This window comes from Lagopus leucura, unplaced genomic scaffold, assembly GCF_019238085.1.
Source record: "Lagopus leucura isolate 7727_CA_CO unplaced genomic scaffold, USGS_WTPT01 Super-Scaffold_100094, whole genome shotgun sequence".
NCBI lineage: Eukaryota > Metazoa > Chordata > Aves > Galliformes > Phasianidae > Lagopus > Lagopus leucura.
This window is the reverse complement of record NW_024962321.1, coordinates 1-18,679: the sequence shown is the minus strand read 5'-3', so window position 1 is coordinate 18,679 and position 18,679 is coordinate 1. Positions and strand designations below refer to the sequence as shown.

At 64.4% G+C, this 18,679-nt stretch overlaps 2 protein-coding genes across 4 annotated transcripts; both read right to left on the bottom strand.

Moving 5' to 3' along the window:
- Nucleotides 1–1,863: 1,863 nt before the first annotated feature.
- Nucleotides 1,864–4,542, bottom strand: GHDC (GH3 domain containing). The gene is made up of 8 exons (XM_042887598.1): nucleotides 4,290–4,542; nucleotides 4,083–4,213; nucleotides 3,427–4,003; nucleotides 3,129–3,318; nucleotides 2,989–3,060; nucleotides 2,749–2,882; nucleotides 2,574–2,662; nucleotides 1,864–2,272 (listed from the first exon to the last, which is right to left on the bottom strand). The coding sequence occupies exons 1-8, from the start codon at nucleotides 4,540–4,542 to the stop codon at nucleotides 2,072–2,074; spliced, it is 1,647 nt and encodes a 548-aa protein (XP_042743532.1). The 3' UTR covers nucleotides 1,864–2,071.
- Nucleotides 4,543–5,079: 537 nt separating this feature from the next.
- Nucleotides 5,080–18,600, bottom strand: LOC122188907 (signal transducer and activator of transcription 5B). 3 transcript variants are annotated; one of them, XM_042887582.1, is made up of 19 exons: nucleotides 18,553–18,600; nucleotides 10,299–10,436; nucleotides 10,049–10,205; nucleotides 9,888–9,977; nucleotides 9,510–9,684; nucleotides 9,311–9,441; nucleotides 9,087–9,238; nucleotides 8,863–9,018; nucleotides 8,614–8,793; nucleotides 8,432–8,519; nucleotides 8,192–8,314; nucleotides 7,941–8,033; nucleotides 7,621–7,827; nucleotides 7,207–7,301; nucleotides 7,010–7,140; nucleotides 6,581–6,751; nucleotides 6,373–6,424; nucleotides 5,973–6,080; nucleotides 5,080–5,903 (listed from the first exon to the last, which is right to left on the bottom strand). In XM_042887582.1, the coding sequence occupies exons 2-19, from the start codon at nucleotides 10,424–10,426 to the stop codon at nucleotides 5,777–5,779; spliced, it is 2,364 nt and encodes a 787-aa protein (XP_042743516.1). In that variant the 5' UTR covers nucleotides 10,427–10,436; nucleotides 18,553–18,600; the 3' UTR covers nucleotides 5,080–5,776. The 3 variants fall into 3 exon arrangements, with proteins under 3 accessions (XP_042743516.1, XP_042743518.1, XP_042743517.1); XM_042887584.1 differs by having other exon boundaries at nucleotides 6,596–6,751; XM_042887583.1 differs by lacking the exon at nucleotides 18,553–18,600 and adding an exon at nucleotides 16,038–16,254.
- Nucleotides 18,601–18,679: the final 79 nt, after the last annotated feature.

Genomic DNA, 18,679 nt, shown 5'->3' with positions numbered 1-18,679 from the left:
TCCGCCGAGTCCTCGCGGCTGCTGCTTCCCGAGCCCGAACCGGGGCTGCCGCCACCGCCGCCGCGGGGCCCGTTGGGCAGCGGCGCGGCGGGGCGGGGCGAGCCGGGCGGCGGGGCGCTCCGGGGCCCCTCCGCCATCCCCGCGGCACCACAGCAGCGGCCGCCGCGGGGCCCCGGGCGCCCCGGTGCCTGTGCCCGCCGCCGCTGCTGGCTCAGTGGCGGAGCGGGCGGGAGGCGGCGCGGCCGGGAGGAGGGGACGGGCCGGGGCCGAGGGCGGGGACGGCGCGCCCCCCCTCCGCCCCGGGCTGCCGCGGCGCGCGGTGACGGCGCGGCCGCGCAGCGGTACCGGCACCTTTGAGCCTCCGCTCGGCGCCGCAGTGCACGGCCTTGGTGCCGCCCCAGACCGCCGGGACCCCGGCCAAACCCGCACCCTGCATCCTGGTACCCGCACCTCAGCACACGACCCCAACCGGCACCTTGCAGCCTGGCACCCAAAGCGAGCTAGCAGCTTGGCATCCTGCGTGCTGTGCTCAAACCCAGACTGGCATCCTGCAGCCTGGGACTCAGATCAACCTCACACCCTACATCTTACTGCAACCGCCTTGCACCCTGCACTGAGGCATCCTGCAGCCTGGTACCCAAACACAGCCCACACCCTGCAGTCTGTACCCAAAACTTGCCTGCATCCTGCTCAAATCGCCCTCACGTTCCACAGCCTGGCACCTGCACCCAGCCCACTCCCTGCTTGTCCAAGCAGAGAGCTCAAGTTTTTGCTGTGGGGCACAGTGGGGCTCTGGGGAAGGGCTGTGGGCATGCGTGGCACAGCAGCAGGATGTGATGACCACGGGGCTCCCAGGCTATGTTCAGGTCACGGATGTTTGCACTACAGGGCTGGGAGCAGCGCACAGAGCTGCTTCACCTCAGGCCTTTATCCAGCACCCACCAACTCTGCCCTCCAGTAATGCCCAACCCTGACAGCGCTGAGCACAGCTGACACACCCTGGCCCAGCCCCCGTGTCTCACCGTCAGGATATTCAGGGTCCCCAAACCCTCCCCATCACACAATTTCTTCTCTGCTTGCAACAGGAATTTTGCTCCAGGCTTATTTCCAGCATGGCATGGCAGGGAAGGGCCCTCCACACCATTTCTACCCTGGCAGGAGGCGGTGGCTGCACTGCAGGGATGCTTCATGCCTGCCTTCTTTAAGACAAGCGGCCTTGCTTGCCCCCACCCTGGTAACAGCTGTGTGCACAGCAGGCTCTCTGAGCGCCATGGCTCAGTAGCCCTTAAAATAAACCTTAACAAGCAGGGAAACGACCAGCTCCCCCCCCCACCTGGTAAGTTTGTGCCTCAAAGGCATCAACGGCCCCAGACACTGCCAGAGCCCCAGACAAACGCTGAGCTGGTTAAATATTCATGGCTGACCCCTCCCCAGGACTGAGGCGAGCAGATAACAAAGGCCAACTTCTCATCAGAACAGAGTCAGGATTGTCATCAACAAATCTCTTAATGAGGATTAAAAATAAAATAAAAAAAGAATCAATCCCAGAGCGCCGTCCTTTATTTATATTTGAGAGTTAATCCTCTTTTATTTTGCATCTGTTTTTTATTTTTTCCTCTTTGTTTTTTACGTTAAAAAGCCCCTGCTGGAGCTGATTGCTTCCAAACCACCAGACACACGCTGGGGCTGCGGAGGGGCAGCCGTCACCGCTGCCAGCACGCAGGGCATCCGTGCCAGGGGACATAAAGCTGCAGAGCCCCAGGCTCCCCACTGCGAGGGAGGTTTCTGCTGTTCTCCTGTGGTGGCCACCGGCTTCAAACCCCCAAGTGACCCTCAGGGAAGGCACAGGCACCGCTGCCCCGCGTCTGGTGGCACTTGATGGGGCCAATCTTTGGCTAAGGCACATCCAGAAAGGCCCAGAGGGTGCCCAACTGCAGCCACAGTCCCTCCCTGTGCCCAAAGCAAGCCCTGAGAAGAGCCACGGTCACACTCTGCCAGCTCCATCAGGTGCCCCTCACCCTAATCCCACTCGGTGCCCGGTGGGTGACACCAAGCGAGCCCAGCGCTGCCCTTAGGAGATAACGGTGCCCTGGATGACGGCCAGCAGCCGCTCCTCCCGCAGCACCCGCGGCATGGGGACTGGGCGGCCCATGGCCTCCCGCAGCCGCGCGAAGGCCCCAGCCCCAACCAGGTGCAGGCGCAGGGGCCCGATGCTGCCCTTGAAGCGGAACGATTTGTAGATGGGGAAATCCTCCTGCAGGCAGTGGTCCAGCTGCAGACAGGGAGGGGGAGCTGCCAGCGCGCATCCCAAAACTCTGCTTTCCCTATGGAGCAGCTGCCACCCCCCAAAACCCAGAGCTACCCAGAGCCCCTGCTCTGATACCAGGCGGGGAAGAAGCCCTTTCGCCAAAAGCCTTCCCTGTTCGCGGCGCTCCCGCTCAGCACATCAGCAAAGCAATCCCGGAGGAATCCCGCTGCCGGTGAACACTGCCACCGCGTGGCGGCGGGGCGGGCAGGGAGCGCACAGCAGATCTGCACCCTGCCTGCCATCAGCAAACCCCAAACCGCCTTACCTTGTGGCGTTGCCCCTCCGACAGGTCCCGCAGGCCCCGTAGCTCCACGAACACCTCGTAATGGGGGGCACCGGCCCCTGAGAAGGCACCTGTGGTGGCGCCACCAGCACGTCACGGCCACCTGCAGCCACCAGCTCTTGGAGGCGGGTGACAGGAACGCTTTGGGGATGCTCACCCAGCAAGGTGCTCTCCACGCAGATGTAGTCCATGAGGCGGGCACCCGGCCACATGCCCACGGCACGGCACAGGCTGCGGCAGAACTGCTCCTCAGGGATGCTCTCGCCACGCACACTCAGCGCTTGGCTCTCCCTGCGGGCACAGCAGGGCTGGAGAGCCTGCACTGGGGGTGCCAGCAGCACCGTGCATCCCCACAGCCTGCCTAAAGGTGAGGGCCACAGGGCTGGGGTGACCTCACCTGCGCACGGGCTCCACCACAGGGCACTGCTTATGAAAGCCGGCTACCTGCAACACCTCTCCGGCACGGCACCTGTGTGGGCAGTGAGGGCATGAGGCTGCGGAGGGGTGCACAGCCCCCGCAGTCCCACAGCAGAGCACCTGTACTCCCTGGGCTGGGCGGTGAGGATCAGTGTGTACTCGCGTCCCTCCCAAAGCTCGCCCAGCAGCACCGTGTGCTGCTTCTCCTCCTCCTCGGCTGGGCAGGGCAGGAACTCACAAAATGCCCACTCTGGGCACAGCACAAAGCGAGGCGTGGGCTCTTTTGGCCACAGGTTGACACCGAGCAGAGCTGGGCAAAGAGCGGCTGTGAGCTCCAGACCACTCTCCTCATCCCCTCTGTAGGGCACAGAGAGAAGATCGATCCCTGCGAGAGGGATGCTGCACCCCCAGCACTCACCTCCTGCCACCCGGTACCAGGGGCAGTACAGGGGCAGCCCCTCGCAGGCTGCCCGGCTCAGAGCATCGCAGTACAGCCGCTCCCCGCCGCGCACCGTCCCCACCACCACCACCTGCAGCTGCGGCCACAGGCGCCGCAGGATGCCCTCGAAGCCCCTCTCACACTCAGCCCGCAGCTCTGCTGCCCGCGTGCCGTCGGGGACCAGCAGCGCCTGCAGCCGACCCCGCACCTCCTCGGGCAGCCCGGGCTGGGGGCTCAGCGTGCCCAGCGCCAGGTCGTGGGCCAGCTCTGCCCAGCCGTCCCGCAGTGCCGCCAGCGCGTCGTGCAGCTCGTTGGGCAGCCGGGCCTCCAGCACGCGCAGCGCACGCGTCTGCAGGGCAAAGAGCAGCTGCACCCGCAGGGCTGCGGAGCGCAGGGGCAGGGCGGCGGCCTCGGGGGGCGTGCAGTACAGCGTGGGCAGCGGGCAGAAGCCCGGGGTGCGGGGAGCGGTGGGCGCCCAGCCCAGCAGGGCCGTGCCGCGGAGCGTCAGCGCCTGCGGGAAGGTGCGGCGCAAGGCGTGCAGGTAGAGCAGGACCCCCTGTGCGGAGAGATCGGGGGGCTGCAGAACAAAGCCGCGGGGCACCGCCCGCGCCGCGCTCCCCGCAGCCCTTGGCTACCTGCAGCGCGGGCTCGGCTCTCCAGCAGCTCCGCAGCACGGCCCAGAGGCTCAGCGGCGGCAGCGGCTCCGCTCGCTCCCCGTCATTGCAACACGTGCTCGGCGGGTGACGCTCCCGGAACGCTTCGGACCCTGCGAGCGGAAGGCGGGGCTCAGAAGGGCGCCCCGCAGCCCCCGCTGCCCGCTCTCCTCTCCCAGCCCCGCTCACCCGGGGCCTCGCCGAGGGGCAGCAGCCGCCGCAGCCGCCGCTCCTGCCCGTGCCGCACGTCGGTGCTCTGCAGCTCCAGGCGGCGCCGCTGCCACCCCGAGGCCCGCAGCAGCGCGGCGCGGAGCAGGCGGTGCCGCAGCGGCGGGGCGGAGGGCAGCACCACGCACACGGCCACCAACAGCGCGACGACCGCGGCCAACATCGGCCCGGAGATCGCGGACAGCAGCGCCCCCGAGAGCGCGGCCGGCGCCATCTCCGCACCCGCCCCGCCGCGCTCCCGCGTCCCCCTGGTCCGCCCCCCCCCGGTCGCCGCCGGCTGTTCCGGCTCCGGCAGAAATGACGGGCAATGAGCGCGCCCGGGCCCGCCCGCTGTCCCCCCGCCCCGGGAAATGGGCACCGGGCGGCTCCGCCTCTGCGCCCGAGCGCAGGATTTATTTTCGTTTTCTCCCTTCTGTATTTCATTAAAAAACCACGCCGCCCCTTCCCAGCCCCGACGGGGCGATGCGAGCAGAGGAACGAATCGCAAATAAAAATAGACAACAAACGCAGCCCGGTGTGCACCGCTCGGAACGGGGCGGCCCTTTTATTAAAAAATAAAACAAACAAAACAAAACAAATCAAAAGAAACAGCGGAATTCGGTTTGCTTTACTTTGGCCCGGGGCAATGCCTGCAGCTCCCGAGCCTCCTGCCCCGACCCCAGCCCGACGGGTGCGGGTGAGGGGCCCCTACCCCCCGGCAGAGCGGGGCCGGGAGCTGCGCCCTCCCCGAGACACACGTGAAACCCAGAGCTTTTGTGTTACAAAAATAGTCCGTGCTTTATTTACTCTGTGGTAGAAAAATAACATCGCCAGGGAACCAGAGGTTCTGGGACACGGATGGGACGGGCCGGGGGGGAAGAGGGGCCCCTTCCCGCCTCCGCCGCCTCCTGCCCGCCCCTCGCTGCGCTTCCTCCCCACCGCCCCCCTCCCCGCAGCGGTGCCGGAGGGGACCGAGGGGACGCACCCGGAGCCGGGAGGACTCCCCGCAGCCGTCGGGGGCAGAGGACGAGATGGGGACCTGGAGGGGACCCCGACACCGCAGACTGCCACCCCCCGCCCGGGGAACGGGGTCACCGCGATAGAACACCGACGCGCACACGTACATCCTTGTGGCGGCTGCAGATAGCGAACCCGCGGCCGGGCCTCCCCGCCCCCCCCCCGGGTCTGCGGGGAGTGGGGCAGCACCGCCGCGAGCAGAAGCGGAAAGCCGAAGCTGGGCCGTGTAAAAGGAACATACAGGAAAAACCATGCGACAAATCCGCTGCCTTTTATACAAGGGCATAAACATCAAAGAGCTGGACACCACCCTGCATTTGGGGAGAGCACAGAGCAAATCTGTGGGGCGAGAACCCCCCCACGGCCGCCTGCCCCCCGGTTGGGCACAGAGACACAAACACGGCACAGTCCCCGCAGCGCTGGGGGCCAATGTGGGGCCGTGCGGCCGCCGGTCACGACTGGGCGTGGGGGATCCACTGACTGTCCATGGGGCGCCGCAGCAGCTCCTCCACGTGCTGGGCCACATCCATGGTGTCGTCCAGGTCGAAGTCGCCTTCAGGGTCCAGCACAGTCTCGGGGCTGCAGGAGGTGAGGGGGTGAGGGTGTGGGCCAGGGTGGCCGCAGGGGGGATGGGGACATGATACCTACTTCTGTGTGTACATGTTGTAATGGGGGTGAGAGCAGACGGCTGGCGACGGAGCCTGGTCCATGTAGGTGCCCCCCCCAGGGACGGCGTCACCTGATGCGCTCACAAACCTGCAGGGATGAGAGCGGGTGAGTGCTGCGTGGGTCCTGGCAACGCTCATCGCCTCCTAGCAGGGATCCAGACCCTGCACACGCTCCCCATCTCAGTCCCCAGTAGCAGCAGCCACCTGCAGGGTCCCAGCCCTGTTGGCCACGGGGAGATCTGGGCTCCCAGAGGAGCATTGCGGCCTCTTGCTGTTGGGCTGCTCATCCCCAGCACCGATGCGGCCAGCACTGTGGCTGGGAACGACCCAGCCCAGCAAGCCAGGGATGAACCCATGGGACCCCGCACACTCGCACTTACTCTGGCACAACTTGCTTGATCTGTGGCTTCACATACCCATCCACAGCTTTAGCTAGAGGAAAGAAGGCAGTGCTGAGGTGCAGAGCTGTGGGCAACTGCACACCTGCAGAGGGGTGGGGGCCCCCAGGGCTGGATGTGTTGGCAAGCCCAGGCCCTCCCCAGGGGAGGTGCAGAGGAGTGACGCGTGAGGGGTGAAGGGCAGCGCTACCTGGCGTGGACTCACAGAGAACCGGCGTGTAGTACTTGGAGAAGACCTCATCCTTGGGCCGGTCAGGGAACACGTAGATGAGGTAACTGAGGTCCCCGAGGCGGTCAGCCAGCGAGCGGATAGAGAAGTCCCTGGTGGTGAAAGGCATCAGGTTCCAGAACATCCTCTCAGCTGGAAGACAAGAGACGGCACCGCAGTGATACCTGGGGTGAGCCTGAGACTGTGCCGAAAATGCAACGTTGCTTCCTGAGCTTTTTCCCTCCCCCAATATCTGGGGACAAAACACAGCCTGCCAGAAAGCAGGAGCTGGCGGGAACGAAGGGGAGCTGCAAGCACGCAACCGGTGGTGCTGGTGCCAAGCAGACACAGGAGGTGCTGAAGGAGCCCAGGTGGGGACACGGAGATGGGGGCAGCGGGGGCTGCACTCACCGGAGTCGAACTTCCATGCGATGGTGATGCCGCCGATCTCCGAGTCACTGAAGCGCAGCAGGAAGGTGCCGTCGGGTTTGCTGATGAGGAGGTCGTGCGCCTGCTGCTTGTTGACGAAGCCCAGAATGGCCCTATGCAGAGCGAGGGCGTCAGGCGGGCGGTGTGGCGCCGTGCACGTGAGGCAGGACGGCTCTTACCCATCGTTCCAGTGAGGCTTCAGATGCTTCTTCAACACCTCCATCACACCGTCAAACCACTGCCAGAAGGTGTAGTTCCTCCCAGGCAAATTTTCCTGTGGAAAGCCCCAAAAAGTGAGCGCTCCTGCCTCCAAACACAAGGATGTGGCGGAGACCCGGATGGATGCAGAGCTGGGCACCCGCCAGCCCTCATCCCATGACACCACACAGCACAGCTCGGGGAGCACAAGCAGCGAACCCCAGGGACACAGAGCACTGCAGCCTCCAAACGTGGAGGGCAACACCTCCTGCTCTGCTGCAGCCAACACCTGGTTGGGTTTTGCACTGATCCAACACAAAACAGCTCTCTTTGGGCATAAGCGCTGGCACCGCAGTGCAGCCAAGCCCATCCTGGCACACGGAGCACCCGCTCACCCGGTTGAACTGGGCCCAGGACACCGTGGTGCTGCTGTAATCCTCCAGGTGGGAGCTGGTGCTGTTGAAGAGCTTCTGTGCCAGGAACACTAAGTTCTCCTTTGTCAGCCCGCGGCTGCTCTGCACCTCTGCCTTGAACTTCATGTTGAGTGCCTCACAGAGCTGCGGCCACTGCACTTTTTCGGGCACGGCGAAGGGCACGCGGCCCTGGAGAGGACATGGGACAGAGTCAGCATGGCCAACACCTGGCCTCGGGCACATCCCCGCTGGGCAGCCCTGCTCTTCAGGTGGATGGAGCCCACCCATCACTCCGTACTCACGGGCTCCGCGAAGGCGTTGTCCCAGAGCACGGTGGCCGTGGCGTTGTTGTCCTGGCTGCCATGCACAATCACCACCACAGGCAGGGACAGCGTCTGCCAGCAGGAAGGACAGCGGCACAGAACTGAGATGGGATGTGGCGGGACCTCCTCCCCACTCCCCCCCACACCCCCAAAATACACGCCCCATCCCGGTCCCGTAGCTCTGTGTGTGGGCACGGTGTCCACAGTTCACCCATGACCAATAGCTTTACCTTCACCTGGAAGACCAACTCGTTGCCACCGACGCTGAACTGCGACTCAAAGAGGATGGTGAACTTCTCCTCCGTCACCGACTCAGCGCCGCGGCGGTCCGAGCGCTTGATCCGCTTCAGGGACTGCAGGGACACAAGGGGTGAGCACAGGAGGGATGCAGCATGGATGACAACATAAATGGTGACCACGGGGCACGCAGTGTGGGCAGAGGCACCAGGCATGGGACTGCTGGCTCTCACCATGTTGCGGAAGTGCGCGCTGAGCGTCCCGGTGGCCTGGTGGTATTCCATCACACAGCAGTTGTTGAGAATCTCCCCACTGCTCTCACTGCATGAGGACAGGCGGTCAGGATGGCAGCAGCCCCTCACACCCCCCAACCCCGCTGCCTCCACATCCCCATTCCTGGCGCCTTAGGCATTACTTGCGGGTGCTCTCATTCTTCAGCAGGGCCTTGGCTTGCTGCTCACTGATGATGGTGGCCTTCACCTGGGGGGGGTTCATGTGCACGTTCAGCTTCCCCCCCACCAGGAGCCGCACGGTGGCTGCAAATTTGGTCTGTGTCTTCAGCACCTGGGGAGGCTGCTTCTCGATGATGAAGGTGCTGGGGGGCAGAGAGTCAGGTGGGCAGAGGAGCCCAAAATGCCCCCCATCCCCCGAGCTGCCCCCCTACCTGGTGACCAGGGCGGAGATGATGTCGGTGATGGTGCCGTTCAGCTCTGACAGCATCTCCTCCACGGGGCCAGGGATGGGCAGCTGCTGGCACAAGTGCTCGGCGCGGCGGATCTGCTGCCGGTTCTGCCAGATGATCTCCGCCAGCTTCTCGCACCTGGGGGGCAGCAGGCTCAGCACCCACCATGGGAACAGACCCAGTTCCCCCCTCCCACCGGCACCCACCAGGTCTGCAGCACATCCAGGGTGCCCTCGGGGGGGCCGCCGTTGCCCGCCAGCTGCTGCCGACGCTTCCATTGGATCAGCTCATCGTCCAGGATCGTCGTCTGCTGTTTGCGCAGCAGCTGCAGCGTCTTCTGGTGCTTCTCGGCCAGCTCCTGTCGGGCAGGATGTTGTCACAGCACACGGGGTGGCACGCAGCCACTGTGGGGACACCCCCTGGCACTCACCACACGGTACTGCTGTAGTGTCTGCGCCTCCCGGTGCAGCCAGGCCTCCAGCGATGCCTTTTTCTGCTGCAGCGTCGTCTCCCGTGAGAGGCGCTCCTGGGGACCCAGCTGGGAGAGCTGGGAGAACTGGGCTGGGGATGGGGACAGCGTTAGGGCACGGCCGGCACCCGGCCCCACACCCCCCCAGCCCCTCAGGCACCTTGCAGGCGCATGTTCTCCTGGTACTGGATGATGAAGTATTCCTGTGTCTGCTGCAGCTTCTTCAGCTCGTTCTCTGAGTCCTGTGTGATGAGCCGCAGCTCCTCGAAGGTCTGGTTGATCTGCAGGTGCTTCTGCGACATGGCATCCACCAGAGTGCCGGCAGGTGAGGGGCTCTGCATGGGCACGGGAGCACTGAGCACGGCTGGGGATCCCCTCTGGGATCAAAGGGACAAAGGGACCCTCCCTGTCCCCACCAAGAGCCGGAGGGCAGTGAGCACCTCCCCATTCCCTCTCCATCACCCTGATGATGGAGATCCCCGCAGCCCTACCCTCAGGACCCACTCCTCACTCCAGTGATGCCCGCAGCCCCACTCACGTTGTTCGCCTCCCGCACCAGCCTCTGCTCGTGGTACAGGATGTGCCGGATGCAGCGCACCAGCTCCATGGGGCAGCGGTCGTACGTGTTCTGCAGAGATGCGAGCTGAGCCGGGTGCGGGGCAGGGAACCCCGGTCACCCCATTGCAGCCCCCTGCTCACCTGCAGCTGCGTGACATAATGCCCCAGTTTGATCTTCAGCAGGAAGCCATCTTCACCCACTTGGTGATCCGCCTTCTTCTGCAGCTCCTGGATCAGCCCCTCCAGCAGCTGCGTCGCCTTCACGTTCTCCTGGGGGTTGTCGAGGTCGATGGAGTCCCTTTGGGGGTGCAACGGAGCAATGGCAGTGGGGGGGGCAGAGCGGAGGCAGAGGGGCAGCACGGCGCCGCGGGGCTCGGTGCGGCCGACTCACCACGCCTGGCTCTCGATCCACTGTGACAGGTAGTGCCGCACCTCGATGGGGAAGTGATGCCCATAGAGCGCCTGCATCTGCCGCAGGGCTTCGCCCTGGAGCTGCTGCGCCTGGATCCACACCGCCATGGCTCACCACCTGCGGGGACGCATCGTCAGCACCGCGCAGGGACCCCGCGCTGGGAACCCCCAGAGCCACCCCGAGGGGACGGGGGGGATCTCAGCTCTGTGTCACCGCCCTGTTCCAGGAAAAGCCATCGGACAGCTTGGAGGCATTCACAGATGGCGCCGCTGCCTCGGCCGCTTTGCTGCCATTTCCCTTTGCTGCACCATGGACTCGTGGTCAGGGAAGCGGGGGCAGGGGGCTGCCGAGGAGCTCCGGTGTCAGTAGGGCCAGGCAGCCTCAGTGGCCCCAGAACCACAGGTTGTGGATACAGACACACAGCCCTGGCATCCCCACTGTCAGGGAGCAGCCACGCACACAGCAAACGGAGCCAGGACTGCGGAGAGACGGCACCTACCCAGTGCCAGACCTTTCCCCCACTCCCCACCCTACACAGGAAGAGGAACAATAACCGAGTTGGCTAAAAATGATTTTTTCCCTTATAAAAAGCAAGGAACGTTTCCCCATTCACAGAAGAGACAGCGAGCTAGAAATTCTGCTAGGCCTGGGGGAGGCAATGAAAACAGAAAGCAGTGAGGAAAAGGGTACAGGGGGAGGCCGATAGCAATGCACGCGCAGGCAGTTAGCAATTGCTGACAATTGATAAGAGGCTCTGATGGAAATGCTGCTGCTGGCAGAGCTGCAGAGGATGCCAGGAATGGTTTTACTGCACCAGGAAGGGATGGAACCCTGGGAGCAGCCCAGGCCCAGCACAGAAACATCAGCACGGACAAAAGAACAAACAAATGCTGCTCTTCCTATCAAGAAAATGGTGATACATTCCATCTTACAGGAGCAGAACACTTCCTACTCCATTTGAATGGGTTGTTAAGCAACAAGTATTAATCTGCTGCTGCGGTCAGCTCTCTGTTAGGGTGCACAAAAGGCTCTGCTTTGGAGCAGGAGATGGGAACATCGCAGTGGGAATGGTGGGCAGAACAGCAGCGCTGCAGGGGGTGCAGGACAGCCCCAAAATGCACCCCATGGGCACTGGGATGATACCTGCAGCCAAGGAAAAGGATCACTGATGCAGCCACAGGCATTTCTCCACACTGCTTGTTTTCTGCCTCATCCACAGGCTGGGGAACCTTCCCAGGAGCTGCAGGACTTTGCATGGAGCGCCGGCAGGCAGCACAGTGCTGCAGCTGCTGTGGCCTCATCGTTGTGTGTGGAGCTGCGCCGCCATGGGAGCTGGCCACGAGCACAGCAGACGTTCCCAAAAGATGCAGAAACGTCTGGTGCCACATCCCTGTCCCATCCCTGTCCTCATCCCATCCCATCCTGAGGGCAGCCCCAGCAGCCATGCCTTAGCTGCAGCACCAGGGGCAGCTGCAGCAGTCAGCTGCATGCACGGCAAACAAATGCAAGAGACAGATAATTGCAGTGGTTTCAGCTGCTTTGCATTTAGTTAGTCCTGGCAGGGAGTTATAATCCCACCCATTACCACAGCTCGGTTAACCAGCAGCAACTCAACAAGCCACAGCAACTTGCCTGCTGGTGACTTAGTGCTTGCAATGCTGCACACAGCAGGACAGTTGCTGTGGAGGGGTAAAGTGGGGACAGCTTGAGGAGGGGTGCCTGGCAGGGAGATGCCAGTAGCTCCACTGCCCAATTGTCATTACCAGATTGGCTGCAAAATGGGTGAAATGCACACAAAGTATGTTTCCTAGAGGACTCAAGGCAACAACATGAGGGAGCTGGGAGCACCTCTGAGTCCAGGGGTGGTCAAGAGACCCAGCCGAGGCTGCAGTTGGGATGGGCTGTGGCCACAGCCAGCACTGGCAAGCCCCAGAGCCTCCCAGGCACAGCAGCAGGCTGGCAGCCAGCTCCAGCCGTGAGTTGCAGGAAAGCCACAGCCCAGCAGCAAATAGAAAAAGGAGGGAAATGTCTCATAGGGCGAGGCTGGCAGACACAATCCTGTGTGCAGGGAGCACGGCAAAGCCACAGCATGGGCAGCACCTGCCCAAGGGCCGCTGCCCCCGAACTGCTGCTGCCCTGGTGAGCCAGTTCCAGCTGAGCGCAGGATGCCTGCAGGATGCTCCTGAGATGCTTTCTGCACACAGATGTGGGTGCTCGCAGGATGCTCATGGCACGCAGTCCTGGGATGTTCACAGGATGCTCACAGTGCACAGCTGCAGGATGCCTGTGGGGCTCTCACATCATGCTCACAACACACAGCCCCTCCAGGGATGATCCCCCTGCTCACACCAGCACACCCACCGACTGCAGGCCCTGGTCCCCCACGCGCCCTGAAGGGCCAGGTAAAGTGCTGGGGGAGGAGGGGGCACCCCAAAAGGGCTGTGGCTGCTGCTGCTGCCCCATGTGGCCCCTCTGCCGCAGCAGTGCCCACACTGCCCTTTTTGTGGGGCTCCCCAGCCCCAAGCAGGGGGGTCTGGGTGCAATTTCCTCCCAGCAGGGAGCAGCTCTCCCCCTCCCCCCGCCACGTTGGTGCTAAAGCTGCGGTGCCGGCTCCATAGCAGCCCTCACAGTAAACACACAGACACGTGGTTTCCCAGCACCTCCGGGAGCCCAAGATCTCTTCCAGGTCAGAGATGGCCTCACTCGTGGCCACAAGGCTGGACCCCGAGCACCACGTGGGTTGGTGCTCCCAGGGGGACACTGTGCCATAGTGGGGACCCACATCCCACAGAGAAGGGCAGCTCACACCAGGTCTCAGCCAGGGCTGGATGCGGCCCCATCCCACTGGCTCTGGGAGAAGCAGCCAGCAGCGGCCGCTCGGCGCATGGATGGCATCGGTTCCCCCCCCACAGACACCCACGTGCTACCCCTGCTCCACCCTGGGGATGCACACAGCCCCCAGGCAGCCCCTCTCTGCTGAGCTCCCCCGGTGCCGCCCCAGCTCAGCCCCTTCCCCTTCACGTGGCCGCCACGCTCTGCGTCCTGCCCTGCAGACACGAAGGGTTCTGCGTGCACCCAAAGGGCTCCATGGCCCACGGCCTCCCCGGGCTCAGAGAGCTCCAGGCACGGTCCCTGGCTCCTGCGCGGCACGGGGCCGGCAGATGCGGGCCGGGTTGCCATCCCCCATCCGCACACTCATCCCGGGCCGTACTCACCGGGGTCCGCTCGCCGCAGCCTGCAGAGCAGCGCGGTGGTGGCTCCGGGCAGGCGCTGCCGGCACAGCCGCGTCCCGGCGCGGCCGTTTTGCAGGCTGCGTGCTACAGGAAGGAGCTGAGAGCAGCTATTTCCTTCCAAAATGTCAGCTGCCTGCGCAGCCGGGCAGCGCTGTGCTCCGGCTGCTTCCTTCTACCACCTGCACAGCGCAACTGGGAGCACAGGGATGGCAACCCCTGCCCTCATCCCCCCCCCTGCAGCGGGATGCAGCCCCGACCTGTGGGGCTGGGCCCCCTCGACCCCCCCTCCAGGGAGAAGCGCTGAGGATGGACATGGGGGAGTTTGGGCTCACCTGCACCCCGCGGCTCCGCTCGGCATCGGGGCTGAGCCCCCGGCCCTCGCCTGCCCCAAGCTCTCCACAGGGCACCCGCTGTGCTGGGATCAGCTCTGCTCGCCCCTTCTTCGCCCGCGTGCGGTTTCCAGCTTTCGGCTGCGAGGTGGAGGCAGCGGCGGGTTCAGGAGAGCTCCTTCTAGAAGCTCTGCGCTTTGATGGGGTTTGTCTCGTGCCGAAGAGCGGCAGCAGCCGAGGGCTCAGCCCCGTGGCACTGCGAGGCAGTGGGATCAGCCCCTGCCACACTGTGCTGGGGAGCAGGGCGGCAGAACGCCGGGCCGCCGCTGGCACTCAGAGCTGGGCAGCGATGGGGGAGAAATTCAGTATTTTCTCCCAGCAGCCGCCAGGCAGAGGCGCGGTGCCCACTCTGCGCTCTCCCATCCGGCAGAGGCCACGCAGCCCTGCCGTGTCGGGAGCCAAAATGGAGAACTTGCAGAGCACAGGAACAGGGGAACCCCATGCGGGCCCACAGCACAGCGGGGAGGGCGGTGTGCGTGTCCTGCATGGGCAGGGACCGGCGCCTGCTGCCCAGCACCAACCCGAGGCCGGCAGGAATGCCCGCACATAATATTAATCAGAGTCATTAACATTCATTTTTATTTGCCCCCTGGCACTCGAGGGTTTGGGAATGTGTGGCTCCCCCTTTAGATTTTCCCTTACAACCACAGAGGCCCAGCTGCCTACGTAAAAACCAAACCATCAAAATACCCAGTGAAATCCCAGTGAAATCCCTCGAATCCAGGGGCTGACAGCAGCTCCTGCACACTGCAGCACGGCCCCAAACTTGCACGTGCAGTGCTTTCCTGATGCTGCACAACACCACCAGAGCTCAGCCAGCACCTCCCGGGGACACAGCCCCACACTGGGCACACTGCTAATCCCTGCCCAGGGAGGCTGCGGGGATTAAGCTCATCACGGCATCGAATTAGCCCCGATTTGGGTCCGCAGACACAATTTCATTTTATCTGCCATGCCTCAGTGAGCGCACACAATCTCACTAATCCATTCACCTGCCAAGCTGGATTTGCGGAGTGGAGCCCATTTGGGGCAGCGCAGGAACCAACAGCCCCATCCCAGCAGGAGCCGCAGGGCACGGTCACCCGCCCCGGGTCCTGGCACAGCTGGCACGTCCACATGGCACCGCAGAGCACCAGGCTGCAATGGAGCTGGGTGGGCAGGCAGAGCAAACCCTGCTGCAGGGAGGGGGGCACGCAAACGCCCAGGAGGCTGACAGAGGGAATGGGAATAAACAACTCAAAGACGGCCGGCTGCCAGAACAGTTCTCATTCAGATTGGCACCCAGGGCCGGAGGTCCCTCGTGCGGTGGCACAGGATGCAGCGTTGGCTCTCACGCCCGTGGAGCCCGCAGACACGGGGGGAATTGGTCGGGTCCCGCACCGCAGATTCTGCCGACGCGCTGATGGGGAGCAGCAGCCGCTCCCCCAAAACATTTCCAGGAGAGCGGGGTGAGTAACGGGTTTATAAAAGGAGCGTGCCAGGCCGAGGCAGCTGTGCCACGGAGCCCAGAAGAGCCGGAGCTCCTTTTTACAGCACCACAGGACAGGGATCGTTTTACAGCTGTACTTCAGCCCACGCCGGCGCTGGGATCGACACAAGCGGAGCTGCCTCTCCTCCGCTGGGCTCTGCAGGCGGCAATGGAGCGCGCGGAGCAAAAACCCGGCGGTGCGCGCTCCCGGCGCCGCCCCACCGTCAGCTTTTTCCCCAGTTCCCTCCCCGAGCACAGCCGCGCTACAACCCGGTATTTACACCTCACAACAACAGGAAGACACGAAGTTACGGCGAAAAACGGAGATTGCAAAACTCACCGGCGACTGCTTGAGCGAGGATCGCGTCGTGAGCGCGCTACGGCCCGGCTGCGGCATTCCGGCCGCCAGAGCCGCGGCGCGGGGCCGGGCAGCAGCGCATCGCCGGCAGCACAGAGCAGCACACAGCGGGGAACGAACGCTGCCAGCCCTCTGGTGCAGCGAGATGGGAGGATTCTGCTTTATCAGCAAGTCAGCTCTCCCCTATCGGCCAGGAAGCCGCGCTCACACGCCTGCCTCCCCCTCGACATTTCCCAACGAGGCAGGGAGAAACAGTTCACGGCAACGTACCTTTTATCAGCCAGCAGATGTTGCTAGAACTGTTGCTGCGTGTAACATTCAGGCATGGCCAGCGCAGCTCGCAGCCCCGCGCCGGACACGCGGTGCCAGGGTAAACACCCCCACCCCCCTCCTCCCGGGATCAAAACACTTGGGGGTTGCAAAATAGACACCCCATGAAAGGAAAGGCACGCCACCGCCACACCACAGCTGTCGAATCCGCTTCACCCGGAGCACTCGGAGCCGGGGACAGCTGAACCCAGGCGGCAGCCGGAGCGACACGGGCCGGAGCGCAGCCCCGCTGGGGGGAGCAGGAGCGGTGCCAGCCCCCCCCCAGAGTCGGGCAGGGGCACGGAGCCCCGCAAGGCGGGCACCCCGCCGGGTCCCGGGCGCTGCCGCGAGGTCTCTGAGCCTTACAGGAATTCCTCGCAAACCAAGAAGTCATTTCCCAGCTGCCGGGGCCACTTTACTGTACGCGGCGCGGCACCGTCACCGCTCGCCGCCGGCCGCCCACACGCTGCAGGAGCTCAGGGAGAAGGGATTTTTCGCGCACAGTGTATCTGGGTTTTACTATCACTCGAGAGACGGCTGGGAAACCCCACGGCAAAGCCCTCGCAGCCCGTTTGGAGTCAGCACTTCCCCTGCAGCAGGAGGGGAGGTCCCGCAGACGCTGTGTGTCACCCCCCGCACTGAGCCGCTCCTCAGCCCCGAGCACTCGGGAGAGCATCCTTGGGAGGCCACGGCCCGCCCCAAAGCGTCAGCATCGCACTGCAAAGGCACGAGGCGGGCACACCAAAGAATCCACTGCTAGAGGCCAAGCACCGTAGGAAAAGCCATGAAACGCGAAGCCGATGACAGCAGCGCGCAGCACGTGGCCTCCAGGACAGACTGCCTGCACCTCAGGGCTCCTCCTGCCACGCTGCAGCACAGCATTCCCCTTCCGGTGGGAACGGTCCCCAACCTCACACCCAGACCTCAGAAGCCACAGTATCTCATGCACAATCCTGACAGCTCTGGGAGCCCCCACGCTCGCTGCTGCCCCGCTATGGGCAGGTGAGCAAATATCCCCAAAACCCACCTGGAGCCACTTGCTGGGCCCACAGCACAGCTCTCCTCCTGCACCTCCAAGTACAGGATTGCTCTGAGCGCAGCACAGCTTGAGGCTGGCCCGGTCACAGGTACCTGCAGTGCTGCCCAGGCTACCCAGCACTCACCCCCCCCAACTCCATGCTGCAAGGCCATGGACTTCTCACAGCCCCAGGGCAGCCCACACTGTGCTGCCAGCGAGGCACACACCTGCCTGCGCCCTCCACGCTTCCCAGGGATGTCAACGAGTGCTGATGGTATCTCAGGGTGCAGCCCATGTTCCCCCAAAGCACTGGGGCTGAGTAGCACTATAGCTCTGCTCCAGACTACGTGCTCCTAAAGCTCCAGTCCTGCACGGGCTGATGGGGACATCCTGAGCAGTGCCCTGCTCCGCATCGCACCTCGGACCCACAGGGCCACCTCCCACCCCACACCATGGACACCCCACACTGCTCCCGGACAAGATGGGGTCCCCTGGCACAGCCCTCACCAGGGCCAGTGCTGGCAGCCGAGGGCACCCAGCTCGCCCTGTGTGGCACGAGCTCACAGCCCTGACAGCTCCCATACGGCAGCAGACAGGTGGTGGCTCTCATTCCCAGGGGTCGCAATCAGCCCTGCGCAGCACCGGCCGGCAAAAGGCTTGGGCAAAAGGCCACCATCAGTGCCGTGCAGGGCAGCACTGCTGTGCCCGGCTTGGACGAGGGATTTATTTTCCATCCTGCTTCAACTCTGCCCAGCACAGAGCGCGTGCTGCAGAAGACCCATAGATGCGCCAGGCGCCGTCCCCAGCGCTCAGTGCGCGCTCTCACAGCTCCCCCCGGGATCAGCCCCGCGAGAAGCGGCCCCAGCCCCGCGCTGTTCCGCTCCCCGCCTCGGGATGCGCGGTGGCTCCGCGCAGCGGTCGCGCAAAGTTCGCGCAACCTCGGGGGCGTGCGCACGGCCCGGCCCGCACCTGCCGGCCCCGGGACTGCCGCTCCCGTCCCGGTCCCAAGGGACAGCAGTGAGGCCGCGGGCCTCTGCGCCGGGCCCCGCCGCCAAGTTGCGCTCGTCCGCTGCGGGTTACGAAACACCCAAAATATTTACTGAAGGGAGGAGAAAAATAATTGTAAAAAAAAATTATTCCCCCACCCCCCAAAAGACGCAAACTAAAACAACAAAAAAAAGGCAAAACAAACCAACCAAACCCAAAACAAACCGACAGATCCCACCGCCACCTCCAACCCCGACGGCGCCTTCGCACGGCCGCCCCCCGCAGGTGCCCAACGCGCGCCCCCCCGGCCCGGCCCGGCCCGGCCCGGACGCAGAACGCTGCGCGGCGCTGCACGGCCCGTTCCGGCCGCCCGGGGCCGCCCCCCGCCCTGTTTACGGCCGCGGAAAGCGAAAGCGGCAGCGGCGGCGCGGCCCCGTTCGGAGGCGATGGCGGCCCCGCGCCCGTTCCTACCTGCGGCCGCGGCGGCGGCTGCGGCTCCGCTACTCCGGCGGCTCTCGGCGCTCGGATCCGCCGCCGCTCTGCCCCCTCCGGCCGCCCGCCGCCGCCGCCGCCGCCGCCCGGCCCGGCCCGGCCCGCG

Excerpts from the sequence above, each read along its gene's own strand:
- LOC122188907 (XM_042887582.1), bottom strand. The coding sequence starts at position 10,426 with ATGGCGGTGTGGATCCAGGCGCAGCAGCTCCAGGGCGAAGCCCTGCGG. Across the intron at positions 9,685-9,887 it reads TGGTGCGGGAGGCGAACAAC|AGCCCCTCACCTGCCGGCAC; the intron begins GTGAGTGGGGCT and ends GTGCCCATGCAG. Across the intron at positions 9,442-9,509 it reads GGAGAACATGCGCCTGCAAG|CCCAGTTCTCCCAGCTCTCC; the intron begins GTGCCTGAGGGG and ends CCCCATCCCCAG.
- GHDC (XM_042887598.1), bottom strand. The coding sequence starts at position 4,542 with ATGGCGCCGGCCGCGCTCTCGGGGGCGCTGCTGTCCGCGATCTCCGGG. Across the intron at positions 4,214-4,289 it reads GCCCCTCGGCGAGGCCCCGG|GGTCCGAAGCGTTCCGGGAG; the intron begins GTGAGCGGGGCT and ends TTCCGCTCGCAG. Across the intron at positions 4,004-4,082 it reads GAGCCGAGCCCGCGCTGCAG|GGGGTCCTGCTCTACCTGCA; the intron begins GTAGCCAAGGGC and ends CTCTCCGCACAG.